This window comes from Primulina huaijiensis, chromosome 2, assembly GCF_012295235.1.
Source record: "Primulina huaijiensis isolate GDHJ02 chromosome 2, ASM1229523v2, whole genome shotgun sequence".
NCBI lineage: Eukaryota > Viridiplantae > Streptophyta > Magnoliopsida > Lamiales > Gesneriaceae > Primulina > Primulina huaijiensis.
In genome coordinates this window covers 4,686,782-4,704,465 of record NC_133307.1, presented here as the reverse complement: position 1 = coordinate 4,704,465, position 17,684 = coordinate 4,686,782, and the positions used below count along the sequence as shown (strand labels likewise).

At 30.6% G+C, this 17,684-nt stretch overlaps 1 protein-coding gene across 1 annotated transcript; it reads left to right on the top strand.

Annotated features, from left to right (window-relative positions):
- The first annotated feature begins 8,004 nt into the window (after positions 1 to 8,004).
- LOC140959045 (uncharacterized) lies at positions 8,005 to 9,223 on the top strand. The gene is made up of 2 exons (XM_073416766.1): positions 8,005 to 8,861; positions 9,052 to 9,223. Exons 1-2 carry the CDS (start codon positions 8,445 to 8,447, stop codon positions 9,103 to 9,105), a joined length of 471 nt encoding a protein of 156 aa, XP_073272867.1. The 5' UTR covers positions 8,005 to 8,444; the 3' UTR covers positions 9,106 to 9,223.
- Positions 9,224 to 17,684: the final 8,461 nt, after the last annotated feature.

The following is a 17,684-nucleotide window of genomic DNA, read 5'->3' as shown; positions in this document are numbered from 1 at the left end:
AAAATAAAAAAAATTACTTTTATGATTTAATAAATTTTTTTAAAAAAACTTACAATTCGACTATGGTAACAATACTCATGATCTTAATTAACACTTGAAAATTAACCAATAATTGACACGAAAAAAGGTACTCTCAATCGAAACTGAAATCGTCTAAGAGAGAAAAATGTTAAGTATTGTGAAGTGATGCGGAGGAAAATGGGTCGAAAATGCAGATATTTATAGACAATTTGTGACAGTTTTTTATATCGACGGTTTTTTATTAAACCTCGCGCGTAGCGACGGTTGTTTATTATACAGTCGCTATTAGCGACGATTATCAAAAACCGTCGCTATTAGCGACAATTATTAATACGGATATTAGCGACGATTGAGTTAAAATCGTCGCTATTGTCAAAAACCGACACTAATTTAAAATTAGCGACAGTTTTTTTTAAGTAAATTGTTGCTAATTTAAAATGTGCGACGGTTTAAACAAAATTGTCGCTAAATATAGCGACGGTTTTTTTAAAATCGTCGTTAATTTAAAAATTGCGATAGTTTTATTAAAACCGTTGCTAAATAATTGGGCGCCAATTTTTCACAGCGTGATAATACGCATGCCGTGAATAATAATATTGACAGCGTGCGATTAATGTTCGCCGTTAATGTCTAGACACGATTTTTTTAAAAAATGATTTAATATTAACAGCGCACATAAATATGCACGTTGTTAATAATACTATTAACGGAATGCCTTTAGTGTGCGCTGTGAAAATTTCATAGGTTATTAACAGCTCACATATAACTGCACGCTGTCGTTTATATAATTTATTAACAGCACACATAAATGCATGCTGCGGATATTACTGTTGGAAACTAAATTTCGGTGATTTGACAAACTGAACGTTTATTAGATCGAACTAATTGATTGAGAAGACTGGCGGTAACTGATCAAAATATGCGAACTGACAGTTGCCTTAACTGAAGAGTAATGCGAAGATAATCAAGGACAACTGATGAATTTTCGGTGTGTGGATCACAAAGGGTATCCACTCCTTAAATAGAACAACAATATAAATAGTACACCCACTAACAACAGTACTTGGACGAATACAATTTTGACACGTACACTATAAAAGATAAGATTACATACTCAATAATTTACAACAATAATTCATTTAGACTTTTTATTCGTGCCATACATGTCATTTCCCACTGATTATGCTCTCAATAATGCAAAAATATCAGCATCCCCATCATAAGGGTCCTGTGCATCTTGATCTTGATCATCTTGGTCTGTCATAGGTGTGTCATCTTCGGTTTTTTCTTTTCCTTTTGAGGAAGTTGAAGCTTGAGTAGATAGATTGAATTTTTCACCAAATACTTCTGTGAACATAGAAGTAATAGTGTCTTTATCCAAATGTTGAAATAATTTTTTGAGTAATGTGGCCTGAGTAGGCGTATCTTTGTTTAAATTTTTCATGGTCTCTTTTGCTGGTCCAAGAGCAATAATTCCATGTCGATCATAAACTCGTCCTTCGGCAAAGAAGTCATCTTTACCCCACCATTTTATTAAAATTTTCCTAATCAGAATAGTAGGAGTAAATTTTATTTTTAATTTTTCTTTGGCTTGTTCTTGCAGTCCATATTCCCATCGGATTATCCAGGACACATTATAATTAATGGCAAATTGGATCATAGCTGTTAATCCATCTAAGTGTAGATTAGCCTCTTGGAATTTAGTCCAGATGGATTTAACATTTCGTGGAAGAATAGAGGGCATTACCCCCCAAGAAAAGAAGAATGTTTTAAACCAAGTTAGTATAAATTGATGAATATCATCTAATTTGAATTTTAACCACAAAGAATATTTTCTTTGAGATTTTTCATATATTAAAATAGTATCCCAAGCCATGATATAATTATGATAATTAAACATATTCGGCATTGCCTGAAAAGTGTTTAATTGACGAGCTTGACCAAGGGGTAAACCCCAATTAGCTGCTGGGATAATTTTCTTTATGATCATTTTAGGAAAGACAAAATCGCGATTGCGATCCATATGTTGGATTTCAACTGAGCCAGTTTCGACTAAAATTGTTTCGAAATAATCTCTTGTTTTTCTTCCCAATATGTGTTGTAGATCTTTAATTAAATAGCTTTGAGCTATATGAATTGGATATAGACATTTTAGATCTTTATCTACAGGACAACAATTTAGATATCCTGAAAATAAATAGGGATATTTTAATTCTTCTTTTAATCCTTTTAAGGCAAACATTGCATTATTATAATAATGTATATCATAAGCAGTAGGATCCTCAGCAAATTCTTTAATCGGATCAAATTTCTCTTCTTCAGTAGCCATATTAGGTTGAGGAATAGGTGAACCTCTTTTAAAGGGCGGTTTATTCATGGGCTTTTTTCCCATTGCCGGCCTCTTTAAGACTGTCTTCCAAGGTTGATAACTGCAAGAATTCTCTAGTCATAAAATCTGGTAAAGAATTAGATTTTCCAGAGATATGTTCAATATCAAAATTAAAACAAGCTAATATGGCTTGCCATCTAGCAAATATTTGTTTAGATGTTATTACTTTAACATCTTTTAAAGGAATATCTTTAGCAGATTTGCAATCAACTCTTAATAAAAATTTCTTATTTAAAAGATCACTCTTGAATTTTGTAATACATTTAACAATTGAAAGGATTTCTTTCTTTATTGTAGAATAATTCTTCTGTGTATTATTCCAAGTTCCAGAAGTGTATCGAACAAGAATTTCTTTAGATGTATTATCTATTTTTTGTTTAAGTATTCTTCCATATCCAATATCAGAGGCGTCTGTTTCAACTATTTTGAATGCTTCAGGATAAGCAATAGATAAACAAGGGAGTTCTTTAACTCTTTTTTTAATTTTTGTATTGCTAAAGTATGACTATTAGTCCATAGTTGAGGATTTTTCTTCAACCTTTGAAACAATAATTTACAGTCTTGAGCGAGATCTTTATAAAAATCTCCTATATAATTAAGACTGCCGAGAAATCTTTGTAATTGATTTATATCAGTGATTTTATCAGGAAATTTGTCAGCAAAAACAATTGCTCTTTCAATAGGAATTATTATTCCATTTTCAATATAATGTCCTAAGAATTTTATCTTAGTTTGAAAAAGTTTTACCTTTTTCTGATTTACTGCTAAACCAGCTCTTTTAGTAGCTTGAATAAATATATTAAGATGTTTAAATGTTTATCAATATTATCAGAATAAATAAGAACATCATCAATATAAACAATGATATAATCTATATATGAATTATAAATTTCATTCATTATATTTTGAAATTCCATTGGCGCATTTTTTAGTCCAAATGGCATTACATTCCATTCGTAATGTCTAAATGGTACAGTAAAAGCAGTTTTATATTTATCTTCTTCTTTTAGAAGAATTTGATAAAATCCTGATTTTAAATCAAAAGAGGAAAATACTTTTCCTTTAAATAATCTATTTATTAAATCTCTTTTATTTGGTAATGGATGTTTTATCCACTTTAATGTTTTATTAAGCGGTTTATAATTAATAACAAGTCTAGGAGCTCCTCTTTCTATTTATGCTGCATTTTCAACATAAAATACTGGACAACTCCAAGAACTATTATTTGGTCTAATCAATTCTTTTTTAAGAAGAGTGTCTATTTCTTCTTTACAGTAATTTAAAAGTCTAGGTCCCATAGCAATGGGTCTAGCTTTTGTAGGAATTTTATCTTCGGTAAAATCATCAGTATAACGTAAACTTACCTGATGTTTTTTCCTATTCCAGAATGCATTAGGAACATCAGCACAAATCTCTTTAGATATGGTATCTGAAATAATTTTTATTTTTTCTTGAACGTTCTCAGAATTTATTTTTTCCTTAATATTTTTGAAAATAATTTCATCTTTTAATGAAGTAACAAAATTTTCTTTATTAGTTATTATTTTTTGTAAAATATTTATGGATTTCGATACAAGTATTGTTGTGAATAGGAAAAATATATCATTTCCTTTAATGTTGGTATATAATCATTTGTCATTAATTTTATTAATTGAAAATAACATTTGGAAAAAAAGTGTTCCTAATATAGCAGGAGTAAAAATATTTTTAATAAGAATAAAAGTTGTATTAAGACAAACTCCTGAATTACATATTGCCACATCAGACAATTTGTAATTTACTATAAGAGGTTGCTTAATAGCAGTTGTTATAAATTGAGTAGTCTTTTTGTAATATTTAGAAGGAACAATTTCTTCACTGATGCAATTTACGTCAGTTCCTGTATCTAACAAAGCTTCAATAATAATTTTAAATTTTTTATTAATAATAAGGGTTACTTTTGAGTACTACTTTTGAGAAATAATTTGATCAATTTTATTGACCCATACCATTTGATTTATTTCATTATCTTCTTTAGATAAAATATCTTTTTCATCATCTTATTCTTCATCAGAAGTAGAATCTTTTTCTCAAGTATGATTATTATTAATACTAAGAGTATTTATTCTTTCTTTTAAATATTTTATTTCAGATTTTATCTGATCTATTTCTCCTTTTAATTCGAAGATAGTAGGTTCTCTTTCTTTTTGTTTAGCTTTTTCTAATATTTTGTTGTAAGAATATAATTCATATTCTTGTGCAGCATTTTATACTAATTTAGTAGGCTTCTTATTTGCCATATTTAGATAATGTTCTATAGCTTTTCTTTTTTCTAGAGGATCATTTATTTGATCTATAAGATCTAAAATGAAACTTTCTTCATTAGATATAACATTTATTTCTAATCCCATAAAATTTATGAGACAAGTATCGCAATCACAATCTGGATCACAAATTTTATTTTCTGATATTTCAGAATCATTATCTGAACTACAATTAGAATATTCAGACATTTCTTCATCAATAATGTTAATATAAAAATCTTTTTGTTTTAAATAAAAAACAAAAGGTGTTGTCTTTTTATAAAAATGTTTTACAATTGACACCTTATGTATTTTATTAATTTGCATTTAATCTTCTGAAGAGTTTGAAAAATTTTCAAGTTTTTCGTCTTTAGTAATTACCGAAATAAACCCCTTTTCTTTTATATTAATTTTTTGCAATTCATCTATTAGACCTTCCATAAAATCTTCGTCTTTTTTAAAACTTGAAAGAAAATTTTCTTTTTTAAAATCAGGAGGAGGTTTTATCATTAAAGTTCTTGAACTTTCACCACCAAAAGTTTCTTTTTTAGATTTTGATAAAATTTCTTCTATTCTAGTAGTTTGATTTCTTAAAGAATGTAAAGTAAGATTGGTAAAATTATTTTGTTGAATTATATGATCAAAATTACCATTTCCTAGCTCAGATTTTATAGGATCAGCATATATTTCTTTATTACCCTTCTTAATTTGTAAAGTAGTGAAAGGAGGATGAATCTCAAAAGATTCTTCTCCAGTTTCATGAACATATAATTTATAGGTTGATTCAAGAATATTTATAAAAGACTCATCAGTAAAATTTGAAAATATTATATTTCTTGCTAGAAAATATAAATTTTCCATCCATTTGAAAAAAATCTAAATTTAATCTAGTTTTTTCAACCCACTCTAAATATCTTGAAAAATATAAAGTTTGTTGTTTTGAATTTAAACAACTTAAAAACTATTTTTTCTTATTTAGATTTAAATCTTATTTAAACTTTTCTGAATGAGATTAGTATTATTAATAACCATAACATTATAACCCATATCAGAGAAAGTAGAGGAGTTTGAATTTTTATTCTTAACAGAATAACTTTTTTGAAATCGAGAAGTACTTGATTCAGGAATATCAACCTTGTATTGAGGTTGAGATATATTATCATTGGTTTTTTGAATTCCAGATATACTTATTTTTTCAAAATCGGATATAGAAGAAGTAGAATTTCTACTTTCTTCAGAAAAGTTTAATACGTAAATGTCTTTGGGATGAGAATTTTATTTTAACATCACCATCAACATATTAAACTATACATTCTAGTTTCTGGACTCTTCTTTAAGTGAAGGAGCTATATTCTCCATTTTTCAGATTTCTGGCAAAGTAACTTGACACCAATTAATTTTTTTAGGAATCATGATATTACTCTTATTGATGTCAGTAATAAAAAGAATAGTTTCTCCTCTTTTTGAACTAATTTGATTAGTATTGATTCTAAAATTAGATATAGTTGAATTCATAACTTTATAGCAAATTCTATATAATAGAACAACATTTTCTGTTCCATCTATCATGTCAAAGCCTTCAGTTTTTATGTTTAACGTTAGTGCTTTCATTATATTTGGATCAGAAAGTGAGATTGGAAAATTAGGAAAACAACTGAAATGTATAGGTCCTTCGCATAATGATGACTCTATTATTCCTAATAAAGAATCTTCAAATTTATTATGCCTTTGATCTCGTACAATAATTAAGGCTGAAGTATTTAAACCTAATCTAATAAGATGTTTTAAACCTACTTGAATCATACCCAGATGCATAAATTTGTAAGATTGCTTGTGAATATCAACAAGTCTTTCAGATAATAAGCTAAATGAATCATATCCTCCTTTTAAAGGAATAGCTTCCTCAATAGTTTTAATTATATAATCAGATTTAAAATTGAATCCATTAGATCTATATATCTTCATATTGGAAGATACTGGTAATTTCCAGTTTTGAATATTCTTTTCGAAATTTTCAGAAATAATTAATAAGAATTATTCTTTTAATACGATCTTATTATTTACTTCAAAAGGAAGAAGGTAGCTCTACCCAGGAGAAATCCTTAAGTCAGGTACCGTAAAGCCTGTAAAGCCAAAGAGTAAGGCAAGTTTAAATCCTTGACAGTATCTACTTAATTCCCAAATGGATAAAATAATACGATCGTTTACAAAGAATAAATCTTATTAATTATTGAAGAATATCTTCACCAAATGGCTCTGTTACCACAATTATTACAATTATTATACCGCAATTATTACAATCTTTAAGATTTTCTCTACATTTTATTTTATCTCTTAACATTTAAATTAAAAAAATACTTTATTTTCTAATTTTTTTTATGAAACAAACATATCATGTATGTAATGATCCGCTAATATATATTATGTATTGAAAGAAGTTGATCTATCAAGCAAAAAAAAAAAGGAGGAAAAGAAGTATTTGATCTATTTATGTGGTACAGTTTATAATTAAAGATTTGACTTTAAGGGCTTAATTGTCATTGATATTATTGTGTGGATATCACTTATACAATTTCTGTTTTGTTGAGGGCTCAAATTAGAAATAATCAGTATCTTCTAATTATAAAAACACGATTATGGTCCAAATCTTGCAGAACGACGACTTCAGTTTTGTACCCCATCAAAAAAAATTCTCTGATCTGAAGGAAATCAGCATAATGAATATCATCACTCAAAATTGACTCCAATTCATGGATTATGGCACACTTTCACAATTATGATAATTATGTACGTAGTTTATTAAGAATTGGAGAATTTATGGATTTTATGTGTTGAGATCTTTCTACCCAATTTTTTTCATCAATTGCTATCAGAACCAATCTATTTCAGATTCTTAAAAAATTACATTGCCCTTGTTTAATTGTTTTGGTTCACTTCAGTGTCCATATTTATGTTTATGAAATCCACAGCTGTTTGTCTACTGTTCATACATATGTTGCTCTGATATTGTCTTAAGTATTGAAGGAGGTGGTCAAGGAAATGAAAATGTTCGATAGATGGTTTGAACATCGCACATTTGTATTGTTCAAGATCATCTTGGAGGAGTATATATTGGAGAAGTTGGCCATTCTGGAAGGCAGGATGTTGGATTGACCAAGACTGATAAAATTGAAATGGCTCTCTGCCAACGAACGTTTATTTACTTCTAATTGAGGGAAAGTCTTCTACAGCTAATAATCATCCAGCAATAGACAAATTTTGATACCACCAGCTGTACAGCTCCTGATGATACTGTCATCATCTCAAAGCTCGATTTTGATGTTTTTTCCATCGACCCCAAGGTTCAGAATAAGCGGAAGGAGTTTAAAATTCCCCTTCAATTGCTCCACTAGAAAATTGAAATCTACGCCAACAAAGACTTTGCCATACTAAATGAATTGGGTGTAGAAGAATGAGAGGAAGAAGAAGAGACTGAGAAAGAAGAGAAAGAAAAAAGAGATGAAACGATTGTCCCAGACCCCTCTGTGTTTAACCGGTCGAAATATGACGGTGGTTCTTCCTCAACTAATTTTGTGGATACAATCATTGTTCTCATGGATGAGCACTCAGTGGTCGAAGAGCTAGCCTTCATTCACCGTTGACCCCATTACGACCTCTGACACCAATACAACCGGCGTGTAGCTCCAACCATCGGTACATTTCTCTTTCCCCCTCTTAATAGCCCTGAAACAGGTACTTGTACCAATGCTGATATGGAGACATCACTACCCGAGTTCCCTTTGGCCTCAGTGGATGACGTGTTGAAGTCTATGATATATTTTAATCTCTCCGGTGATCGGTCCATTCCCATGGACATTGAGGAAGATACTGGTCCCAAGAGTGTATCTCCTGAGGCTATATTTGAAGAAGAAGCTCCAGAGTCCCCACTTTCTCATAATATCATTGATCAAGGTGAATCTTCTACTCTTTCTCCTCCATCAGTCACGTCAGACATACCAAAAGATACCTCTCTCATTCTTCCCAATCGCAAAGGCACCACTGGACATGATATGATGGAGAATGTTGAGATGGGTACTGATAATGAAGATGACCAATCGAAACCTAATGACATTGAGGCTGAACCTTCATGCACAATTGATCAGATTGCAGCCGATGCACACTTTGCAAAGGTAAGTTTCCATCTTGAGAAGGTTCGTCGCCTCATGGTCGACTTTGATACTCGTCTGTTAACCTTTTATGTTGATATCTCCAATCCTCGCCAAGATGTAATGCAGAATATATATGATATTTCCAAAGAAATCAAACTCTACATGAATGAGTTCAAATCTTTTGTCCTGATATTTAACTCAAACTGAATAGAGACTCAGAGCTCGTATTGACAGTCTTCAGGCAACTATATTCAAGAAATGCTAGAATAGTTCCATTAAAGTGATACCAAAAAAGGGGAAGAAGAACAGCGAAGGCAGGACAAGGCCAGACAGAGGCAAGATAAGGCTAGAAGAAGAGCATCAATTGAATAGAAAAAGAAGAAGAGAGGTGGTGGACCAGGAGGTGGTGAAGTTCCTGGTTTTGGAGGCAGTATAGGTGGTTTATGAGGTAGTATAAGTGTCTATATTTTTATGCACAAAGTTGTATTATGATTTACTAATTTTCTCTTACTTTGAATCAATGAAATTCATTATCTCGATGAAGTTCATTTTTCTTATATCATTTGTTGTTTATGAGGCTGAGGTTTTGTCGTCACAAAAAAAAATTTTGTTAGATCTCTTACTTTTAGTGATAACAAACAATAATTATTGTATTATATCAAACTGCATTTACAATGTATTTCAAGTACTCACTGCCACTGAAGATTCAGAAGAATTCATTCAACCGGTCTCAATATTCTTAGCTATCCAAGTGCTTTATGAAAGGATCGATTAATAAGTGATATGTGTTTAGAAGGGGGTTTGAATAAACACTCACAGATTATGTTCATTTTTCGAAGGTTGAGTTTAGTTTAATGACAAACTGAAACTAAATATCTCGTAAGTCAATGACAATCAGTTTAACTGAGAAAACAGTTGCGGAAGTAAATCGAATAAAAGATAGAATAACTAAAATAGAAGGTAAATGAAGTAAAAAGCACGCGATTTGTTTCTGGATGTTCAGAGAATGGAATAACTCATACGTCACCCCTTCTATCACGAAGATAGGATTTCTACTAAAAGACTTTGATCGAATACAATGTTTGTACTGACCCACTTCAGTTTGGTCTTATCAATGCCACAACTGAAACTCTTAGTTACAACAGGCTATTTCAGTTCGTGACTGATCTTAGCACAACTTAATAATATAGCAAAGATTACAGTGTGCTAACAAGCTCAAAGATGGTAGCCTTGAATGCTACAGATAAAACTTAGTAAGAGAGTGAGCTTTTGATTTCAGCAGAGTAACAGCTTGAGTAAAATGGTAGTTCTTGTGTATTTTCTTCAGCTGCTCTGTTCGCCTATTTATAGGCTTCTCTTCCAACGGTAACTTGATATAATATTTGAATTTTATATCCGTTGATTTGCCACGTCGATATTCTTTTGATAATCGTACACTGTAGACTCTGAAATGCGGCGTTCCACTACAAGTTGCAGTCTGCTTGTACTGATGTCGGTTGAACATCCCTTTCATTTGATGACGTGTTAAGGCTGAGCGATGCTGAGTGAAAGTAGCTGATAAGCTTGCGATGAGTGAATCAACTGATCAGTTTCCAACTGATCAGTCAGCTGTCTTCAGGAATTCTAACTGATCAGTCAGTTAACTTCGAAAGTTCAGTTCAGCTGGATTCGGTTGCCTTGATAGTTCACGTGATACTTCAGTTGCTTTATACGAATACTTGATCAGTTCGTTCCGTAGATAAATGATTTGTCAAACAGCCGAAATTAAGTTTCCAACACTTTATCATTAGCAGCGTACGTGATCTATTCGACCGCTCAAGCATTCAAGTCTGTAGCATAAAGATTATCCGACCGGTCACCACATCGAAATATATCTATAAACGGCTGAGTAAAGTCATTTTCAAACACAAGTCACATGTATTACAAGTTATCTCACCTACTTTATTAAAAAATTTGGTATACTGATTATGCACGGCAAAAAGATATCAGAAGATCATATTATTTTCCTAAAAGTTTACGCACAAAGCTAGTTAATTTTTGTTGTCAGTTGTCATTTTCTATCACAGTTGATAAATGTCAAATTTCTCATTAATTGAAATGTACGTTTATCGAGAAAAGATGGTGACAATAGTGCTTTTGCATTAATGCTCATTTAATGAGCTACAGACGAATATTGAACGAGAAGATGCAATGAGTATTATAAATGGAGAATTTCAAGAATTGTTTCAACAACTTTAACAACTACGATATATTCCACACTCGTAGCATTCTCTTAAAAGATTTTTGAGCACTCATCACTCTGATATCAACAACTACTCATTAGCTCTCACACCAAAGATCATTTATCAAATCATCGAGGATCCTATAAGAATTCTGGCATACATCTCAACCATTTCTATCTAGAATTTTTGAAGATTTTTTTCATTTTTTGAATATGAGGATTCACTTCTTTACTTCATTTTTTTTGTATTGGTTGGTAGACTGTGTTTCTCAACCGATTTGAGTTAACTAGAAGTTTCGACTTAGACAGTGAATAAGTTCTAATATTGAATCGGGTTTTTACAAATAGCAATAAAACCAAAGTCTTCTCGTAAAACTCTTCTTAAGTAAAAGAAGGGGTGACATGTGAGTTTGAGTATCTGAACATCCATAAAATTCTTGTGTCATTTTCTTTACTGCATTTACTTATCTTGCTTATTTGTCCTGCTTATTTGTCATATTTGAGTATATAATATTCATAAGAATCATCTTACTATTTTCATACTATTTGTGATCTGACCGTTTATTAAAAGTTGAGAAAATCAAGTTTTGTATAACTGACCCTATCAAGACCGGCCGCATTATTTGTTAGTGTTTTTTGAAAAAAAATTAAAGTGTTTATACACCTTCTCTAAACATATCACTGATCCTAACAAAATTAATGGTGGGCTGATCACTCCGTCTTAACCTGTAAGTCCATATCGTCTAACCTGTTTTGACCAGTCTTTAAATGGATCGCTAAAATCGTAACTCAACTCGACTTTTATAATTACAAGTTGGGTCAACCTGACAAACCTAACCAAAGTGACATATTTAATATGAACGTCTAACTGACACTATTTAAAAAATAATATCCTTAATGTTTTAGTTTTTTTCCTAAAGAATTTATTTTCATCATAATCTATATTTTTTCAATATTTTAAAAAAAATGGAATATTAGAAAAATAAAATTATTATATACATTGTTGAAAAATAAGAGTTGGAATATTTGAATGTTGAAAATAAGAGTTGTAAATATTGAAATTAGTGTGTGATCATGTATTTATTTTTGGATTATTTCCAAAGAAATTCATAAATAGGTCTTTCAATGTGTGAAGAAAATCACAATTGAGTAGAGAGAAAATTTTATAAAGTGTGTAGTTTGATATATTTTGTGAATTTGAGATTTTTACTTTTTACCGTAAATTTTTACTTTTAACACGTAATCAGCACGATACTCGAAGGTTCGGTTATCCATATTTTTCCAAGCTCCAAAACACAAGAAAAAGGTAACAATATTCAAAAGTAAGAATATTTATTTTATTGTTTATTTATTTTTATTGTATATATATTTAATATATAACATCATGTTATTATATAAAAAGAGTCTACGACACCTCATTATAATAACGTGATGTGATTATATTATTACACTGCTTATATAATTTTATTGTGTTGCTATTTATTTATTGTATATATATATTTGAATAATATCATGTTATTATATAAAAGGAGTCTATGACAACTCATTATAATAACGTGATGTTGTTATTTCAATGTTTATATATTTTTATTGTGTTATATAATAATTATATATATATATATAGATATATATTTGTATAATGTCACAGTATTATATAAAAAGAGTCCCTGACACCTCATTATAATATTGTGATATGATATACATAATTAGTTAAACATTATTAGCATTATATACATCTTTAACATTATATACATCATATTATTACCCTAAAATTTACATACACATATATTTATTTTTTTTATATTTTGTAACGGTCATAAAAGGCTAGTTTTTACACTATAAATATGATTTCACAAATACATTCAATCACTCCAAATTTACTCTTCCTCCCCTAAAAAATTTTCTTCATCAAAATTTTCGAAGAAGAAGAAGATGACTCTTTCAAGGTTATTTTGTATAATTATTATGGTCATTATACTCACTAGTCTTGTATTTATCGGAGAATATCCGCCATGCGTTTTTTCTTTATTTTTAAGCATGCTTGTATTTATAATTTATCTGTTACTTTGTATTGCCATATTAATAAATTTAGATCTTAACTAATAAAATGCATTGTTATTTTTCTTGTACCACCATGTCAAATTTGACAAAGCTCGAATTTGTTGCACTCGACATTACAGGAAAAAGTTATATGTCATGGATTCTTGATGTAGAAATGCATCTTGAGTCATTGGGTCTAAGCAAGACCATTAAAAAAATAGTATCTCTTCATCACAAGAAAAAGCAAAAGCTATAATATTTTTGCGTCGACATCTTTATGAATGTTTAAAATGTGAATATCTCATCGAAAAAGATCTCATGGCTCTATAGAAAGGATTAAAAGAAAGATTTGAACATATAAGAGAAGTTATATTTACGACCACCCGTGATGAATGAAATATGTTAAGATTCCAAGATTTTAAGAAAGTCAGTGATTACAATTCGGCGATGTATCGAATAATCTCGCAATTAAAATTTTGTGGACATGAGGTTACGTAATCAGAAATGCTTGAAAAAAGATTTTTCACATTTCACGCATCGAATATAACTCTACATCAACAATATAGAGTGTGTGGATTTGCGAGATATTCTGAATTTATCGCATGTCTTCTTGTGGTGGAAAAGAACAACGAGCTACTAATGAGAAATCATAGTCCCGACCCACTGGATCAACAGCATTTCCATAAGTAAATGTTGTAAGTAAAAATGAATTTAAACCTGGAAATCAAAATCAAATTCAGAGACAAGATTTTGGTCGAGGTCGAGGTCGTGGTCGTGGACGTGGACGTGGAAGTGGTCGTGGTCGTGGTCTTGGTCGCGGCCGTAGTTTTGAAACAATCGAGATAGTTACTTCAATAACTCATCTCAAAAAGGCGTCACGAATCACCCACTGAAAAGGCATCATGAGAACATGAGTGTTAATGAAAATCACTCAAAACGATTTAAAAGTTCTTGTTTTAGATGCGACACTCACTCAAAATGATTTAAAAGTTCTTGTTTTAGATGCGGCACTCCAGGACATTGGTCTCGTATTTGTTGAGCCCCCGAACACCTTTGTAAGCTCTATAAAGAATCGATAAAGAAGAAAGAAAAAAAGACCAAATTCACTAAACACAGCGACCGTATGAGTGATTCAACTCATTTTGATGATGCAGATTTTCTGAATGATTTCTCTGGAAATAATCAATATGCTGGTGGAATATAAAGGAATAATATTGATGTTGCAGATTTTCTCAACGATTTCTCTGAAAATGAACAATATATTGGTGAAATATAAATATAAAATAATTTATTTTTTATGTACTCATATGATAATGTTTTATTGTATAGTTATGATATGCCTTATATTTTTCAATAAATTACATATGTATTGTCAGTAATTTTTTTTCATTGCATATTTTTTGAAGTTCAAATATGGAAACTGCTATGAATAAAGGTAAACAAAGAACTAATCTCATAGAAGTTTGCATACCTGATAGTGGTACAACGCACACTATCCTACGAGATAAAAGATATTTCTTAGAACTAAAACCAACAAAAACAATTGTGAATACAATATCAAGTCCTGTAGACTTGATAAAAAGTTGTGGTAAAGCACATTTTTTGTTACCTAATAGTACAAAAGTTTTGATAAATGATGATTTGTATTCACCACAATCGAAAAGAAATTTGTTGAGTTTTAATGACATATATTCTCATAGGTATGATACTCAGACAATAAATGAAAGAAATGAGAAATATATGTGTCTTACCACATATAAATCAGGAAAGAAATATGTAGTTAAAAAACTATCAATGTTCTATACTGGATTGCATTATACATATATAAGTCCAATTGAATCAAACATGGTAGTTGATAATTCTTCAATATTGATCAATTGTCATGATCGATTAGGACATCCTGGTTCAACAATGATGGTAAAAATTATAAAAAAACACATGGTCATCCGCTGAAAGACCTGAAGATCTTTCAAAATAATAAGTTTCAATGCGAAACATGTTCTCTTGGAAAAATTATTATAAGACCATCACCAGCTAAAATCCAAACTGAATCACCCATGTTACTTGAACGTATTCAGGGTGATATTTGTGGGCCAATTCATCCACCATGTGGACCATTTAGATATTTTATGGTACTGATCGATGTCTCCAGCAGATGGTCACATGTATGTTTATTATCAATCTGGAATGTGGCATTTGCAAGATTACTTACTCAAATAATAAAATTACGGAATCAATTTCCTGATTATACAATCAAGAAAATTAGACTTGATAATGCTGGTGAATTTACTTCTCAGACTTTCAATGATTATTTTACGTCAATGGGAATTAGGGGTGTCAAAATGCAACACGACCCAACACGAAAAAAATCAGGTTCGGGTTGGGGTTTTTGGGTTCGGGTTGGGTTCGAGTTGGATGGGTTTGGGTTAGAGCTGGGTTAGATGGATTTCGGGTTGGGTCGCGGGTTGACCCGAATTTTTTTTAAAAAAAAATATTACCTATATTTTTATATATTGTATGTTTGAACAAAATTTATTGTATATTTATATGTTAAATTTTCATAATTTAATATTTATTTTGTATATTTTTTTAATTTTTTAACAATTGTTTATTTGATTTAGTAAATATACTTTTAATTTTCTACAATTAAACTTTCAAACTTAAATCGGAAATTTTTTTATTATGTGTTTAAATTAAAATATTATTATAATTTTTTATTTTTTGGAATTTTTTTTTAAAAATAAAATAAATAAATAAATTTCGGGTTAGGCGGGTTAGACGGGTTGATTCGGGTTAGACGGGTTCGTGTTCGGGTTAGGAGTTTTCGGGTTGCTTCGGGTTCGGGTTGAAAAAAAAATCGCGGGTTGACCCGAAACCCGACCCACCCGACCCGATTGACACCCCTAATGAGAATCACTGTTGAGCATCGTGTTGCTCATGTACATACACAAAATGGATTAGCTGAATAATTGATTAAACATCTACAACTCATTGCTAGACCAATGATTATGAAAACAAAACTCTCTGTTTCTATATGGGGACATGCAATTTTACATGCTGTTGCATTAATTCGCATCAGACCAAGTACATATCATAAATACTCCCCATTGCAGCTTGCATTTGGTAAAGAACCAGATATTTCTCATCTGAAAATTTTTGGATGTATGGTGTATGTGCCTATTGCACCGTCTCAACGAACAAAAATAGGACCTCAAAGAAAGATCGGAATTTATGTTGGTTATGATAGCCCATCAATAATTCGATATCTTGAACCTCAGACATGCGACGTGTTTACAGCACATTTTGCTGATTGTCATTTTAATGAGAAAATCTTCCCAATGTTAGGGGGAGAAAAGAAAAATATCGAAAAGAAAATTAAATGGTATACATCATCATTGTTACATCTCAATCCAAGAACTAAACAATGTGAAAAGATATACAGCAAATTATGCATTTGCAAAGAATAGCAAATCAAATACCAGATTCATTTGCACACAGAAAAGGGGTAATTAAATTATATATACATGCTGTAAATGCCCCTGCTCGAATTGAAATTCCAAAGAAACAAATTGAAGACATTATGTCATTAAACACTTGAAGCGTGGAAGGTCAATCGGTTCCAAAGATAAAAATCCTCGAAAAAGAAAAAACATAGAGAAACACGATGATCACAAAATATAGAATGATATTCTGGCAGAAATACATGATGATGAAAATGTTCTATCAGAACCACAAACAGATGAGAATCGTGAAATCTCTATCAATTATATTAATATTGGAAAAATATGGAACCGAAAAAATATAAAAAAAATTGATGATATATTTTCTTACAATGTGGCATTTGACATTATAAATGAAAATGAAGATCATTAACCAAAATCATTTGGTGAATGTAAAAATCGACAGGACTTGATAAAATGGAAAGACGACATCCAGGTTGAATTGGATTCGCTAAATAAACGTAACGTTTTTGGGCCTATAGTCCTTACACATGAATGTGTAAAACCTGTTGGATACAAATGGGTTTTTATTCGAAAACGAAATGAGAGAAATGAAATAGTAAGATATAAAGCTAGACTTGTTGCTTAAGGTTTTTCTCAAAGGCCTGGAATTGATTATGAAGAAATTATTCTTCTGTTATGGATGCAATTACGTTTCGGTATTTGATTAGTTTGGCGGTATCTGAAAATTTAGAAATGCGTCTTATGGATATTGTCACAGCTTAATTGCAAAGATCATTATATGGGTTAAAGCAATCATTATGAAAATCCCTGAAGGATTTAAGATGCCTGAAGCACAAAGTTCAAAACCCAGAGAATGTTATTATGTGAAATTGCAAAGATCATTATATGGGTTAAAGCAATCGGGTCGAATGTGGTATAATTGGCTAAGTGAACACTTAATGAAAAAAGGATATGTAAACAATTCAATATGCCATTGCGTTTTCATTAAGAAAATAACATCCGGATGTGTAATTATTGATGTATATGTTGATGATTTTAAAATCATTAGAACGAATAAGAAAATTCAAGAAGTTGTGTCGTATTTGAAGGAAGAATTTGAAATAAAGGACCTTGGAAAAA